This window comes from Perognathus longimembris, chromosome 28 (assembly GCF_023159225.1).
Source record: "Perognathus longimembris pacificus isolate PPM17 chromosome 28, ASM2315922v1, whole genome shotgun sequence".
Taxonomy (NCBI): Eukaryota; Metazoa; Chordata; class Mammalia; order Rodentia; family Heteromyidae; genus Perognathus; species Perognathus longimembris.
In genome coordinates, this window is record NC_063188.1 from 91777886 (window position 1) to 91791228 (window position 13343).

At 34.5% G+C, this 13343-nt stretch overlaps 1 protein-coding gene across 1 annotated transcript in view; it reads left to right on the forward strand.

Moving 5' to 3' along the window:
* The window catches only part of Dmd (dystrophin), a 1916788-nt gene that overhangs the window by 384893 nt on the left and 1518552 nt on the right, over positions 1-13343 (forward strand). The window contains exons 3-4 of the mRNA XM_048336444.1: positions 1832-1924; positions 6857-6934. Coding sequence (XP_048192401.1) covers positions 1832-1924; positions 6857-6934 — 171 coding nt within the window. The remainder of the gene's footprint in view (positions 1-1831; positions 1925-6856; positions 6935-13343) is intronic.

A 13343-nucleotide genomic window follows, 5' to 3' on the forward strand; every position in this document is an offset into this window, starting at 1 on the left:
TGCAAGAGACAAGGTTTTCTTTTGGGAAGCACCCAGGCATCTAGAGGACTTGTCATTCACCTGCGTACCTGACTCTAGGGAGAGTGTGGCTCCTATATTCAATCTTAAAAGTATTAGGGATAACTTTGGTCTGAAAACCATGATTTTCTTGATATGATATAAGTGATCCAAGAATAGATAAGAGCCTGATGGCCTAAAGGCTAATGTGAAACCCATCAAAAGGTATTTGGGAAAGTAATTCTGGTCCCAGGTCTGAGATTCCCAGGATTTATTCCACTTGCTACCTTATGTGGTATTATCTCTTAGAAATATTTGTTTTCTCCATTGAACAAGAATATCTGTAAGAACTTGGCAATGTATGCCTGGCTTAGTAGTGTATACTTTTGTACCTGAATCAGGTTTTGGGGGGTTCAATAAATGTCCATGACTTATAAATCAGAGCTTTCTAGATAGCCTATGTGATCAATGAGCTGAGCATATGTAAGTGTTGTAGGCTTTTAACAAGAAAAAGAAAATTCTGGTACCCTATATAAAAATTGAAATACCTGCAAGATAGTTAACTAGAATGGTAAAAAGGCCAAGGAGGTAGCATACAACAAAAAGAACAAAAGCTACAGGAGTTAGATGCATCTAACCCAAATCTTGGTGTTATCTATTTTTAGTTTTGTGACAAAGTGCTATATATTCAACCTCTTTGTGTCTCACTATGTGATCAATGTATTAATGCTAACTTCAGAGAAATATTAGCAAGTACATTGTCCACTCATGTAGCACAATGTCTCTTATAAGTATTCTAAAAAGGCTGTATTATTTGAGATTATTACTTTTCCTTAATGCAGTTCCAAAGCAGAGGACTGAGAAAATACATGAATTTCACAGACTTATTTCAACTGTATTTTAATCAAATCTTTCTAAAAGTTAAGTGATACAAAAACTAGAAGGTGATATTCTGAGGAAGTGTTCATAATGACCATGTGGAGAAAACATGTTCTACATGATAAGGTTGTTGTAAACTCTGATAAATACACAGGATGTTTACATTTTGTATGCATACCAGGAGATATCACATTGTCATTGTTTCTTCGTATGTACATTTCTCTTCGTACCCAGAACTGCAAGATAATTTAGATATTTTCTTTCTCTCCCTAGTGTGATCATAATTAAGTAGGTCAAGTTAACTAGAAAAATTAGGGTATGGAACTCTATGCCCTATTCAAAACCAATTCTAAAGCTGGGGTTTTGCTCAAATGGTAGACTTTTTCTAGCATATTTAAATTCTACCTAATAGTACCCAGTAACACCCAAAAAGAAAAAAAATGAGATAATTTCAATGTTTTCTTTTACCTCATTTGACCCAATAGTTATTTTCTTTTGTTATGTTTTTATTTTTTTTCAAGTTTTTGTTATCAAACTGATGTACAGAGAGGTTACAGTTTCATACGTTAGGCATTGGATACATTTCTTGTACTGTTTGTTACCTTGTCCCTCGTACCCCCTCTCTCCTCCCCCTTTCCCTTTCCCCCCCTGAGGTGTTCAGTTCACTTACACCAAACAGTTTTGCAAGTATTGCTTTTGTAGTTTGTCTTTTTTTACCCTGTGTCTCTCAATTTTGGTATTCCCTTTCAATTTCCTAGTTCCAATACCAGTATACACGGTTTCCAATATTTTGTTATGTTTTTAAAGGTGAACTTTTTCATTTATTATCATTGCTCAATTATTAATTAGATGTATAAAATGTCTGTAATTATAACTTTAAATTTTAAAAGGCATAATCATGGAGATGAATCATTGGAAGAATGCTTGGCTTAACCATAGATATTTTCTATTTCAGGTTGGAAAACAGCACATAGAGAACCTCTTCAGTGACCTGCAGGATGGGAGACGCCTCTTAGACCTCCTTGAAGGCCTGACAGGACAAAAACTGGTAGAAAATTTATTTTCAAGTAAATTTACATGATCTTCAGTAAAATTTCAGGCCACAAACAATCTATCATTTTACATAATATAGTAAACCCCACTAACTTACTAAGTACTAATTAACTCATAATCAATGATCTATTTCTTAATAAAACAATCTCCTATTAAAAATCTTCATTTTGATATAGTCTATCCCATGCAGAACAAAGTCATTTTTCCAGAAAAAGACTTCATGCTAATTAATAGACATTATGTGCTTACCTATTTCCTACTTTTCTTAGTGAATGCCATTATAAAGGCTTTTATGCATAATTATCTTTAAAATTATCTTTGTGCTTTTGTATATTGTTCAGATACTTTACAATGAGTGTGTAACAATTAGTTTATAAATAATAGAACAATTAATTGGGACCAGCAGAATAAATTGTATATATTTTAGCCCAATTCAATAGCATAAATGGTGATAATGTAACTTCCCTTTGAGGACTGTTACCTTGTCTCATTTTAGAGCCTTCCTGTGAGATATATATGATTGTGATACTCAGTTATAGGTCAATAAAGTCATGTGTAAATCTCAGTTCAGTTGATAAAGGTCTCATAATGGGGAATAGCAGTTAAATCCAGATCTCCTAAGTTATTCTTATTTTTAGTTTACTATTATTCTTATAAGAAGAGTTTAAGACCTCAGTAAGCCACTTTGCATACTAAATGAATCCTGTTAAATGACTACCTCAACATCATCTCTTTGCCTTTCACTACAAATTCCCAGCACAGGCATATGCACATATGCATATTGTCTCATGCAGATTTTGTAAATAATATACAAATTATAGCTGTCATTCAAAGTCAAAGTTGTCAAACGTCTATGTATCCAACATGAGTCCTACAATTCTCTTACACTAAGCCAAGTTGTTTTTTGTTCTATGCATAGATTTTTTTGCCTGTGATGGTTTTATCTTTCCTTCCTTCCTTCCTTCCTTCCTTCCTTCCTTCCTTCCTTCCTTCCTTCCTTCCTTCCTTCCTTCCTTCCTTCATTTACTTTGAGTGTGTGTGTGTGTGTGTGTGTGTGTTTGAGAACTGGTGACCAAACTCAGGGCCTTGCTCTTGCCATGCCTATGTTCTCCACTGAGCTAAATCCCCAACCACTGCCTATGTTGTTTTCATTGCATGTTTTCTGTACTTCTGTCTGTTCTAACAGTGTTTCAGAATCTATATTTTCTCCTTCTCAGGAAAACCATTCCTAAATTCTCTTTGCTAATTTCTCCCCATTCTTAAATGTAGTAAACCACCTGCTTTACCATTTTACCATACTATGTTTGGTGTTTGGTGTATATATGCATCCTCAATTAAATGGTGAAGTACTATAGAGAAGAGATATATCTTATGCTTTAATTTTTTCAATCCTCATCAATTGCTAAATAGACTTGTATAATGTCAAATTCAAAGTTATACACTTTTTTTTGATGGTTCTGATGTTTGAACACCAGACTTCAAATTTACTTAGCTTTCTTATTCAAGGCTCCTATTCTACTACTACAGCCATGCTTCTAGCCCAGATTTTTTTCTGATTATCTGGGAAATGGAGCCTCAAGGACTCTTCTGCCTGGGCTAGCTCCAAATAGTGAATGTCTAGCTCTCAGCCTTCTGAGGAGCTAGGATTATAGGCATGTGCTAGGCCTTCATATTTAAGGAATAAATAAGTTCAGATTTATTGCTTTGTATCCCATCACTTTTTTAGCCAATTCAAGGGCGTCATTTTAATTATATTTGTTAGGAATATATTTGTATAATCATCCATAGTCTATGACTGTGAACAATATATACATATTTGCAAAATATACTTACATATAAATATGTGTGTAAATAGATATAGAAATACGTGTCTTATATTATTTGTATTCTGGGAATCAATCCTGATTCTAATTATAGAAATAAATATTAGTGCCTTATAATTGTTTAGGTTTCTTTGTTCACAATCTGTCCTTGGTTTGTGCAAAAGAGTTTCTTCTCAGGCTGGGAATATGGCCTAGTGGCAAGAGTGCTTGACTCGTATACATGAAGCCCTTCATTCAATTGCTTAGCACCACATATATACAAAAAGCCAGAAGTGACGCTGTACCTCAAGTTGGCAGAGTGCTACCCTTGAGCAAAAAGAAGCCAGGGACAGTGCTCAGGCCCTGAGTTCAAGCCCCAGCACTGGCAAAAAAAAAATAAAAGTTTCTTCTCTCTGTAAATATGTATTAACCACTTATCTGTTACATTGAGACTTCCTGTAGTCATTTCCTACATGGAGACAACACTTCCATTACCCAACACAATTTTGCCACAGTTAAAGATTTCATTGACTAGAATGCTTAAAATAGGGAATTTCAGCAAAAGGGAAGAAAAGAATTTTAAATGATTTGAGGTATTCATTAGGATATAATGCCCTTAATATTTACATATAGATGCAGAGGTAAAATGAGCATACTGCGTAACAGGTACTGAAGAAAAATGGCAAATAGACATGAGACTGATAGACGCCAAGGAAACAAAAATACCCAAACATTCATGAAAGCCAATATACACTGTGTAATTTCAGTAATTGTTGCTAACAGAACTTGTTTTCCATCCTTCATCCTAGACACAGATCTTGCAGCCTTTGTCTGCAAATTTCAACTTTCTCACAGAGCAGTATTACCTGTCTCATGGATGCTCCCAATTTGATTGAGATCTCCAACTCCCTGGGCCTGGTCTTGAGGCCTATTATTTTCTGCAAAAACATAGCCCACACCCTTAATAGGAATTGTGTACATTAAAAAAACAGAAATATTAGTATCCACTTTGGAAGTATCTTCATTTGGATTAGGGGTTCAGGGCATCCAAACAGGTGAAAGGAACCTGTCTTACAACCATAAAATTGAAATTACACCCCCAAAAGATTGCATTGGAACAGATTTTAACTGCCACTTTAGGTTCAGAAACAGTAGCCTTTTATTTCAAAAATTTCTTTGTTCTTGATAAATATGCACATCTGTATGTAGACATTCACATTTGTATGTTAGTGTTTGAGTAAAGAGAGTGTTACTAAATCATCACTACAATTTTTTGCCATTGACTAAATGAAAATGTTTCTCTTTCCTAAATATTAGACCAAGGAAGTTCCTAAAAGTACACTACATGTACATTTTTAGTATGTTTATACACATTTTCAGATTAGTTTTCTTTTGAACTAAAGTATCCTTGTGTGGCCTTATTTTTCTCTTTGTGATGGAAAGTGGTAAAACAGCCAAATGTAAGCCTTTATCTCCTTGATATTCATGAAGGAAACTATTCTAGGAGCAAAAAAATGGAGATTCCATAAAATATGGAAAGTTGAAGGACTATTTGACAAAGGGTAAGAGACAAGCTATCTTAAAGAGTAGAATATTGTAACATCATTTGGGAAGTTCAGCAGGCAATTCACAAGTAAGAGATTCACAAGTAGAGAATTGCTTGAGAGTACTTCTGGAAAGTATGAGACCAGAAAAATAGAAGTAGAATAATACACTGTTTTGTCAGAGCATGTACAAGATTAATATACTAATGAAAAAAATAAATATAGAAACACTGGCTCTGTGAGCACAAACCAAAATTTATTTCCTGGTTTCACCAATGAGGGTTTATATGTCTATGCATTTACTTCTAATTTTGGTTGAGTTACTTCATTATCTGTATTATTTTCCATGCAAGGGGAATCAGAGGTACTATCGAGTATCTAGCATTTACTAACAAATCAATGATAATAAACTTATTGTACTTATGTGATAGGGACCAATCTAAGTGCTTTATACACATTGAATTCTATCAACAATGATAGAGGACAGTTTCTTTAACTGTGTTTTTACAGCTGAGAAAAATGGTATACAGAAAGACTGAAAAATTTACCCAAGGTCACATAATACAAAAATGGCAGACTTGGAAATTTAACTGAGACAGCATAGTTTTGCAGTTTACTAAAATATACCCACCATAAGTTTCAGATGAAAGTTAAGCAAATAGTTGTCAGTAACAGTGGACCTTGTAATTGTTGAAGATAAGTAAAAATATAGGAAGAACAATAAGTGAGAAGGAATGAAGTTTCTGATGTATTCTGGGTAATAGTTAGCTAGGATGAAAAGGAAATGAGAGTTGGGTGGTGGTGATTCATACTTATAATTCTAGCACTTAGGAAGGGGAGGCAGAAGAACTGTGAGTTTGAGGCCAGCCTGGACTATATAAGATAGTCTCTTAAGAAAGTATTCAAAAAGTAAAATAAATGAAAATAGAAGCAAGGAACAAATACAAACACCGTAACAGTAGAATTTCTAAAACTTCACAATTGGATAAATGGGGGTAATTTTGTATTACAATGAATTATGAAGATGCTAGTTTAAAAATTACTGGAAGAGATATGATGCTAAAAATGAGGATGAGGAACTAGACGATTGAGGTTTTCTGCTCCAGTGACTAGTGTAATTGAGATAATTTTCCATAAAGTAGTTTTCTTGTACCCTATTTAGCATTATATAACTTTAAGACTCATATCTTCTTTCTGAACAAGTGAAGAAATATACTGTTTATTTATCTCTCTTAACTGTCTTTATGTATTATACTGAGGTTTTCTGTCATTCATCGGCATACAGTAATCTATATTGGTCTACAGAATGCAGTAGCAGTCAGGGTTTATGAGGGGTGGTGAGTAGGAGGGAGGGCAAAATGCTTTCATTCTCAGAATGATTGGTTTATGCATTCAAAAGAAAAGCACTATGCTAAGGACAATTAGCCCAAAGCCTGAAGATTCCTTCTATCAATCCCTTACAGTTTAGGTTCCTTGAAATGGAAAATATTCAAAAGTTAAAAGCGAATTTACATGTCCTTTTATTTCTAGAAGATCTGTATTCTCTATGCTAGGCAGTGAACACTTCTTTTATTTTTTCAGCCAAAAGAAAAAGGATCTACAAGAGTTCATGCCCTGAACAATGTCAACAAGGCACTGCGGGTCTTGCAAAAAAATAATGTAAGTTGCGACCTGGTCGGGGTCTGGATGCCATAAGACAGCATGCTTAATGTTTGAATGAGAGCTTCTGCCCTAAACAGTGAGAACACATCTTCAGTTCTCCTGTAAACCAAAGCAGTTCTTATTGCAAGCACATGTTTCAGCTCCTTTGTGTACTTCTGGGTAATGTAATTCAGGAAGCAAATGCATGTAGTCACAGAGGGTAAAAAGAGACATAGTCCAGACCTAATAGGTCTTTTTATGTTGTTTTGGGGTTTGATTTGATGTAGCTATAGTTGGTAGACAAATTGAGTCCTTCCTGTAGCAGTGTTCTGAGCAACAAATGAATATTACTGACTCTGTTATTTTTACATATTCACTGTGTTGAAACATGATTATAAGTCAGTTTGAATCAAGCTCACAGTTACTAAGCACCACAGTAAACATGTAAATTATACAAAAAATCATTACTATTTTAGCTCAGCGTAAGACTGAAGATTTATATTTTCCTCTAAAATTGGTTTATTTTAACTCTTTGGAAATATGAGTTGTGTTAGCAAAAATAAATAATTGTTGCTAAATGAGTGGGCAGTTTAGAGAACCTCTAGTCTCCTGTGAGTGACACCCCTTCTACCCTAGAGGCAAGCAGTCCTCTTTCTTATTAACTTCCTACAACCTTTTAATTGATTGCTGCATTTCCTAGGCACTTTTAGTAGCTTCCTAATTATATTACACCTCTTTCAAGGATAATTTCAAATACATTGATCAGAGAGCTGAAGAATAACCATAAGCTTGGATAGACTATTAATTATATATACTCCCTCAAATGTTGCTCAGCTCATCTGGTAGGCACAGGACACAATAGGTTATTGGAATGGAAACTGTGTAACAATTCACTGTTTATAGGAATTTAGGTCCATTATTGCTTAGTATGGTAATCATTATTTTAGCCCGAGTATCTCATGCCTGTAATTCTACTTAGGAGGCTGAGATCTGAGGATCACAGTTCAATGCCAGCCTGGATAGGAAAATCCATGACACTTATTTCCAATTACACACCAAAATAGCCAGAGTAGAGCTGTGTGGCTCAAGTAGTAGAGTGCTAGCCTTGAGCAAAAACAAAATCTCAGGGGTGGCACCCAGGCCTGAGTTCAAGCCAAAGTACTAGTGCACACACACACACACACACACCACACACGCATGCACAAACACACACACAAACACATGCACATGCACATACAACAAAAAAGGCACACCCAAAAAGTTATAGACATATGGTTATTATTATTTATCATCATCATTTTTATTATCATTGTCATCTTTTATCCTTTTTTTTGTAATACTGAAGTTTGAATTCAGGGCCTAGCACATGCTAGGCAGGTGTTGTACCACTTGAACCACACAATATACCCTTTTTTATTTAGTTATTTTTAAGGAAGGGTTTAGCATTTCTTCTTGGGGCTAATCTTGGGTCAGGATCCTCCTAAATAGCCATCCTTCATAGTACAGATAATAGCATTCATTATCATGTTCAGCTTGTTCATTGTGACAGGCTCTTTGCTAATATTTTGTGGTGGCTGCCCTTAAACAACATATTCCCAATCTCTACCTCCCACATAGCTGAAATAAAAGACATGAACTACCATGCCCAACATCTCTTCTTACCTCTCTTATTTTCTTAAAAGTTTATAGATTATAGATATTTATCTATAGAGTATCATTTTTCTGAAGCCAAAAGAAAATACCATATAGATTATTTTGCTCATTATTAGTCAGATAAATTGTTTTGAAAGATGTTTATCATTTAAATTATAAAAAATTAACATTGAAAATTTACACAGAGGAAATAACTTTTATACTCTCAAAACACCATGCTCCAAACTAAAAGCAGACCAAAAAGCAAAACTCCAGGACAACTTAGGTTGGGATATTCTTGTAAGAATGGTTGGGTAGTATTGAAATTCATAAGATAAAAGCATGGAATTCTTTGTACATAAGAAAAAGAAGCTTCTTTTCAAAAGTACATTTTCTGATATTTTTGAGACCTTTGTACGTCACATTCATTTTGTTTTCTCATCTTTATTTTGAGTCCTTCCATTTCAGCCTGTTCCACTGCAATAGACAACTAATTCTAGCACACTCCTTATTTCTATAAGAACTCCTTGATTTAATCCTGTTTTTTTTTCAGTTTCCTATTTTCCCCATCCTGAACTATAATCCTTACTTGAATTCTGCTTACACCTTACCTCTATAGATGCCACAATTTCATTCTAATTGATATTCTATGTAGCACCTACTTAAACATGAAGTTATTCCCGCTATCAATAATTTATTTTGGAAAACCACTTATTGGGAAGAAATTACTTCTAAGTGCAATGATAACTTCATCACTATGTTTACTGAGAACAAAACTCATTTGTAGTAAAGTTTGTGGTTTCAGAAAGCAAATAGAAGGACTGGAAATGTGGCTTAGTGGTAGAGTGCTTGCCTAGCATGCACAAAGCCCTGGGTTTGATTCCTCAGCACCACATAAACAAAAGGCCGGAAGTGGAGCTATGGCTCAAGTGGTAAGAGTGCTAGCCTTGAGCACAAAGAAGCCAGGGACAGTGCTCAGGCCCTGAGTTCAAGCCTCAGGACTGGCAAAAAACAAAACAAAAACCAAAAAAAAAACCAAAAAAAAAAACAGAAAGCAAACAAAAAAAAATGTACAACATCCTGTGCATTCAGAAGATACTACCAACTGGTGGTTATCCTTGTATCTGTATCAATTGTATATAATGAATATATCTATTGCTTCCATTTACTTGAATTTATTGAAGGTAGAGAGCAAATCCAAATAAGACAGTCATTCTATCACCCATATGAACAGTCCACTTCCTGAGGAACCCTAAATTCATTTATGCAATTCTTTCTCCCAGACAAGAGATGACTAGTATTTAATGAGTAGTATCAATGAGAAATGTTAATTTATTTATTTATATTTTCTTAGAACGTTCACTCAACAAGTTTTCTTCCAATCAAATACATGTTACTCATTTCATGTCCACTTGCACAATTTTTAGACTACTAAAGTAATTTAGCAATTTCTTGGCAATTTAGCTTTCTGGGCTTGCTTGCTCATGCCTGGTGCTCTTCCACTTTGCCCATTTATCCACTCCTCCAGTCTTACTTTGTTGCAGAGATAAAGTTCCTTGGATTTTTCTACCCTTCCTGGCCTTAAACCACCATTCTCTGGATCTCAGCCTCCTGATTAGCTAGACTTATAGGTTTGAGCCATTAGTAGCCAGCTTGGTGGGAAGACTTAAGTATATGAGGGCTTAAAAACATCCTTCTGGGTGCATTGTGATCCTAGTGTGCTTCCCATGCCAGTTGGTGTTTTTACCTCACAAGATTCCCATCTTCATAATTTATAAATTGCATCATCTTTTGAAGACTCTTACAAAAAGGTAGTATGGCAAAATATCCATATGTATATATGTCTGTATATATCCAGGAGTTTATTGATTTAGCATGATTAACTATTAGCTGACACAACTGTCGAGCTCATTAGTATACTCAATACGCTCCATCATCAATTGTCACATGGTTGCAAGTTTTTACTTTTTTTAGAAAGTTATTTTAGATATGCAATTTGAAACAGCACAAAGCAAATAAATTCGTTGTTACACATTATTAAGCCACAGATCCAAAATGAGTTTTTAAAGCCTAGGGTGAACATTCATATGTTATCTATGTTCAGGTCCTCACTTAATCTATCACTGAAAATTGTCACTAAATTAGATTGAATGGTTGTCAAATGTAACCTATCTGAAAAATGATATAGTGTTCACTCTTTCTGGCATATGATATTAGATAAAGAGTATTCCAAAGTGTTCTTTAAAATTGCCAGTTTATATGTGCTTTGTTCAGAAGCTTTAGTGCCATCTAATATATATTTGCAGTATGTCAGAACATAATACCTTTCAGTGAATATAAACTATTTCCTTTAATCAGTCATAAATTAGTTTAAGTTCCAAATTTTAAAGATGATTTATGCTAGACAAACATTATTTCTTTCGCTAAATTTTCAGTACAATAGGTCAGTAAAATACTGGTATATTATCTCCATTCATTCTCAATGAGCAAGAAGAATTGGATAAATTATCTCTGTAACTCATCAGGTGTACCCTCTTTACAAAATAATTCCATGACTTTGGATCCAGTAAGTCATCTGTGAAGTATGCTAAAAACAATAATAATTCTCCTAAAATATTGTTCTGTAGAATATTAATATATACACCATCATATCTTATACTCTATAAATTTATACTGACATACAAAGAGATATTATTAAATAATCATTTAGGGTTTATACATAAAGAGCTGCAGGAATAATCAAATGGCTACAAAGTATAATTTTTAGATTATTTCTTATAATAATTAATAACAAATACCTTAATTTCTCATGGCTTCTATCGTCATTTTGTCCCTTGAACTCAATGTACAAGATTTAAGCTTAGAAAGCACGGCCTATATAGATTTATTTATATTACAAGAACATTCTAAGCTGGGCATTTGTGGCTTGCACCTTTAATCCTTAGCTTCAGGAGGCTGACACCTGAGGATCACAGTTCAAAGCCAGCCCAGTCAGGAAGCCTGTGAGACTCTTATCTCCAATTAGTCACTGAATAAGTCAGAAGTGGAGCTGTAGCTCAAGTAGTAGAGTCCTAGCCTTGAGCAAAAGGAGCTCAGGGCTAGTGACCAGGCAAAGAGTTTATTCCTCAGAACTGGGGGGATGGAGTTGGGGGAAAATACACATTCTAGCCAGATGAAGTGGCTCATACCTAGCAATCCTATCTACATTGGAGGTTGGAATCAGGAGATTTAGGTTCAAGGTCAGCCCAGACCAAAGCTTAACGGAAACAATATTTGGTCTCAGTGGTGTGCATCTGACATTCCAGCTATGGTAGGAAGTATAAATAGGAGGCTCACAGTCCAATATGAAATGGACGAAATGCAAGAACCTATCTCAAAAATAGGCTGAGTTTGCAAGCAGTACAAGAAATGTACCCAAAGCCAAATATATGAAACTGTAACCTCTCTGTACATCACTTTGACAATAAATAAGAAAAAAATAAAAAACCTAAATGACAGGAAAGCAAGGAGCCCTTTTGGGAAGAAAAGGTACACATACAATCCATAGAGGGGGGATAGTGAGGGTGAGTGAACATGAATGCTGTCTAAATTTGATTTTAAATGCAGAGAAGGAAGGATGGGGTGATTGATAAAAGGGATTAGGTTGATGGTGTACATTGTATACATGTACAGATATTTCACACAGAAATACCCTTGTACAACTAATGTATGGTAATAAAAACTTTAATATTAAAAAAGCAGCAAAAAGGCTGGAGATATGACTCAAGCAGTACAACAACCTCAAGTGTTCTCAGTGTGAACCCCTGTGTTCAAACCCAGTACAATTAAAACAAAGGAGCCATTATATGCTGGCATATATATATGCATATATATACATGCATACACATATATATGACTACAACCAGTAAATATATATATGCTTATATATGCTGAAATATATGTGTATATACATAGTTACATATAGTCATACACTGGGAAATTGTTTTGAAGACAGTGTCCATTTTCTCAAGAATGGTCTCTAGTACAAAATATCTCTTGTAAGAAATTTTGCTGGGTTATTTAAATAACCAAATTACCGTAGTTTGTTTTTCACTTTATGCACAGTGTAGTTACCTGGGCTAACATTTCTTTTTTTGTATATTTTGTTTTCACTCAATCCATAAATATTTATAGTTTATGAGATTTTAATACCTTCAAATGTTATTGACAAAGACAATGTAGGCAGTATATAAATAAGCAAAAACTAGCCATATGCCAGTGACCAATATCCTAGCTACTCAAGAGGCTGAGATCTGAGGATTGTAGTTCGAAGCTAGGTTGGGCAGAAAAGTCTGTGAGATTCTGTCTCTAATTAGCCAGCAAAAGCCTCCAATATAGGCCATATGGTAGCTACAGGGACCATTAACCGTAAAGCATATGGCAAGTAAACACAATATATAATAAATATTTGTATGCAAATTAAATTATTGGAGTTGATAATATTGTATTCATAATGAATACTTAGAGTTTTCCCTTCTGGGCCAAAACAATCTTTTAATATACTTTTCTGTATAAACCTGAACCAAATAAAAATGCACTTGTTGCAGTTTGGGAGTGTGTTAGAAAATTAAAGAAAAGCTGTATTGACAAACGAGGACTTCATGGCAATATGGGTAACACTTTGCAATATATATACATATATATATGAATATATATACATATATGTTCAACCCATCACTTACTAATAAAAGATTCATTTCATGTGTCTTTGTGAAAAAATAAGCGTGATTTATGCCTATGATTCTTGAATCTTTAA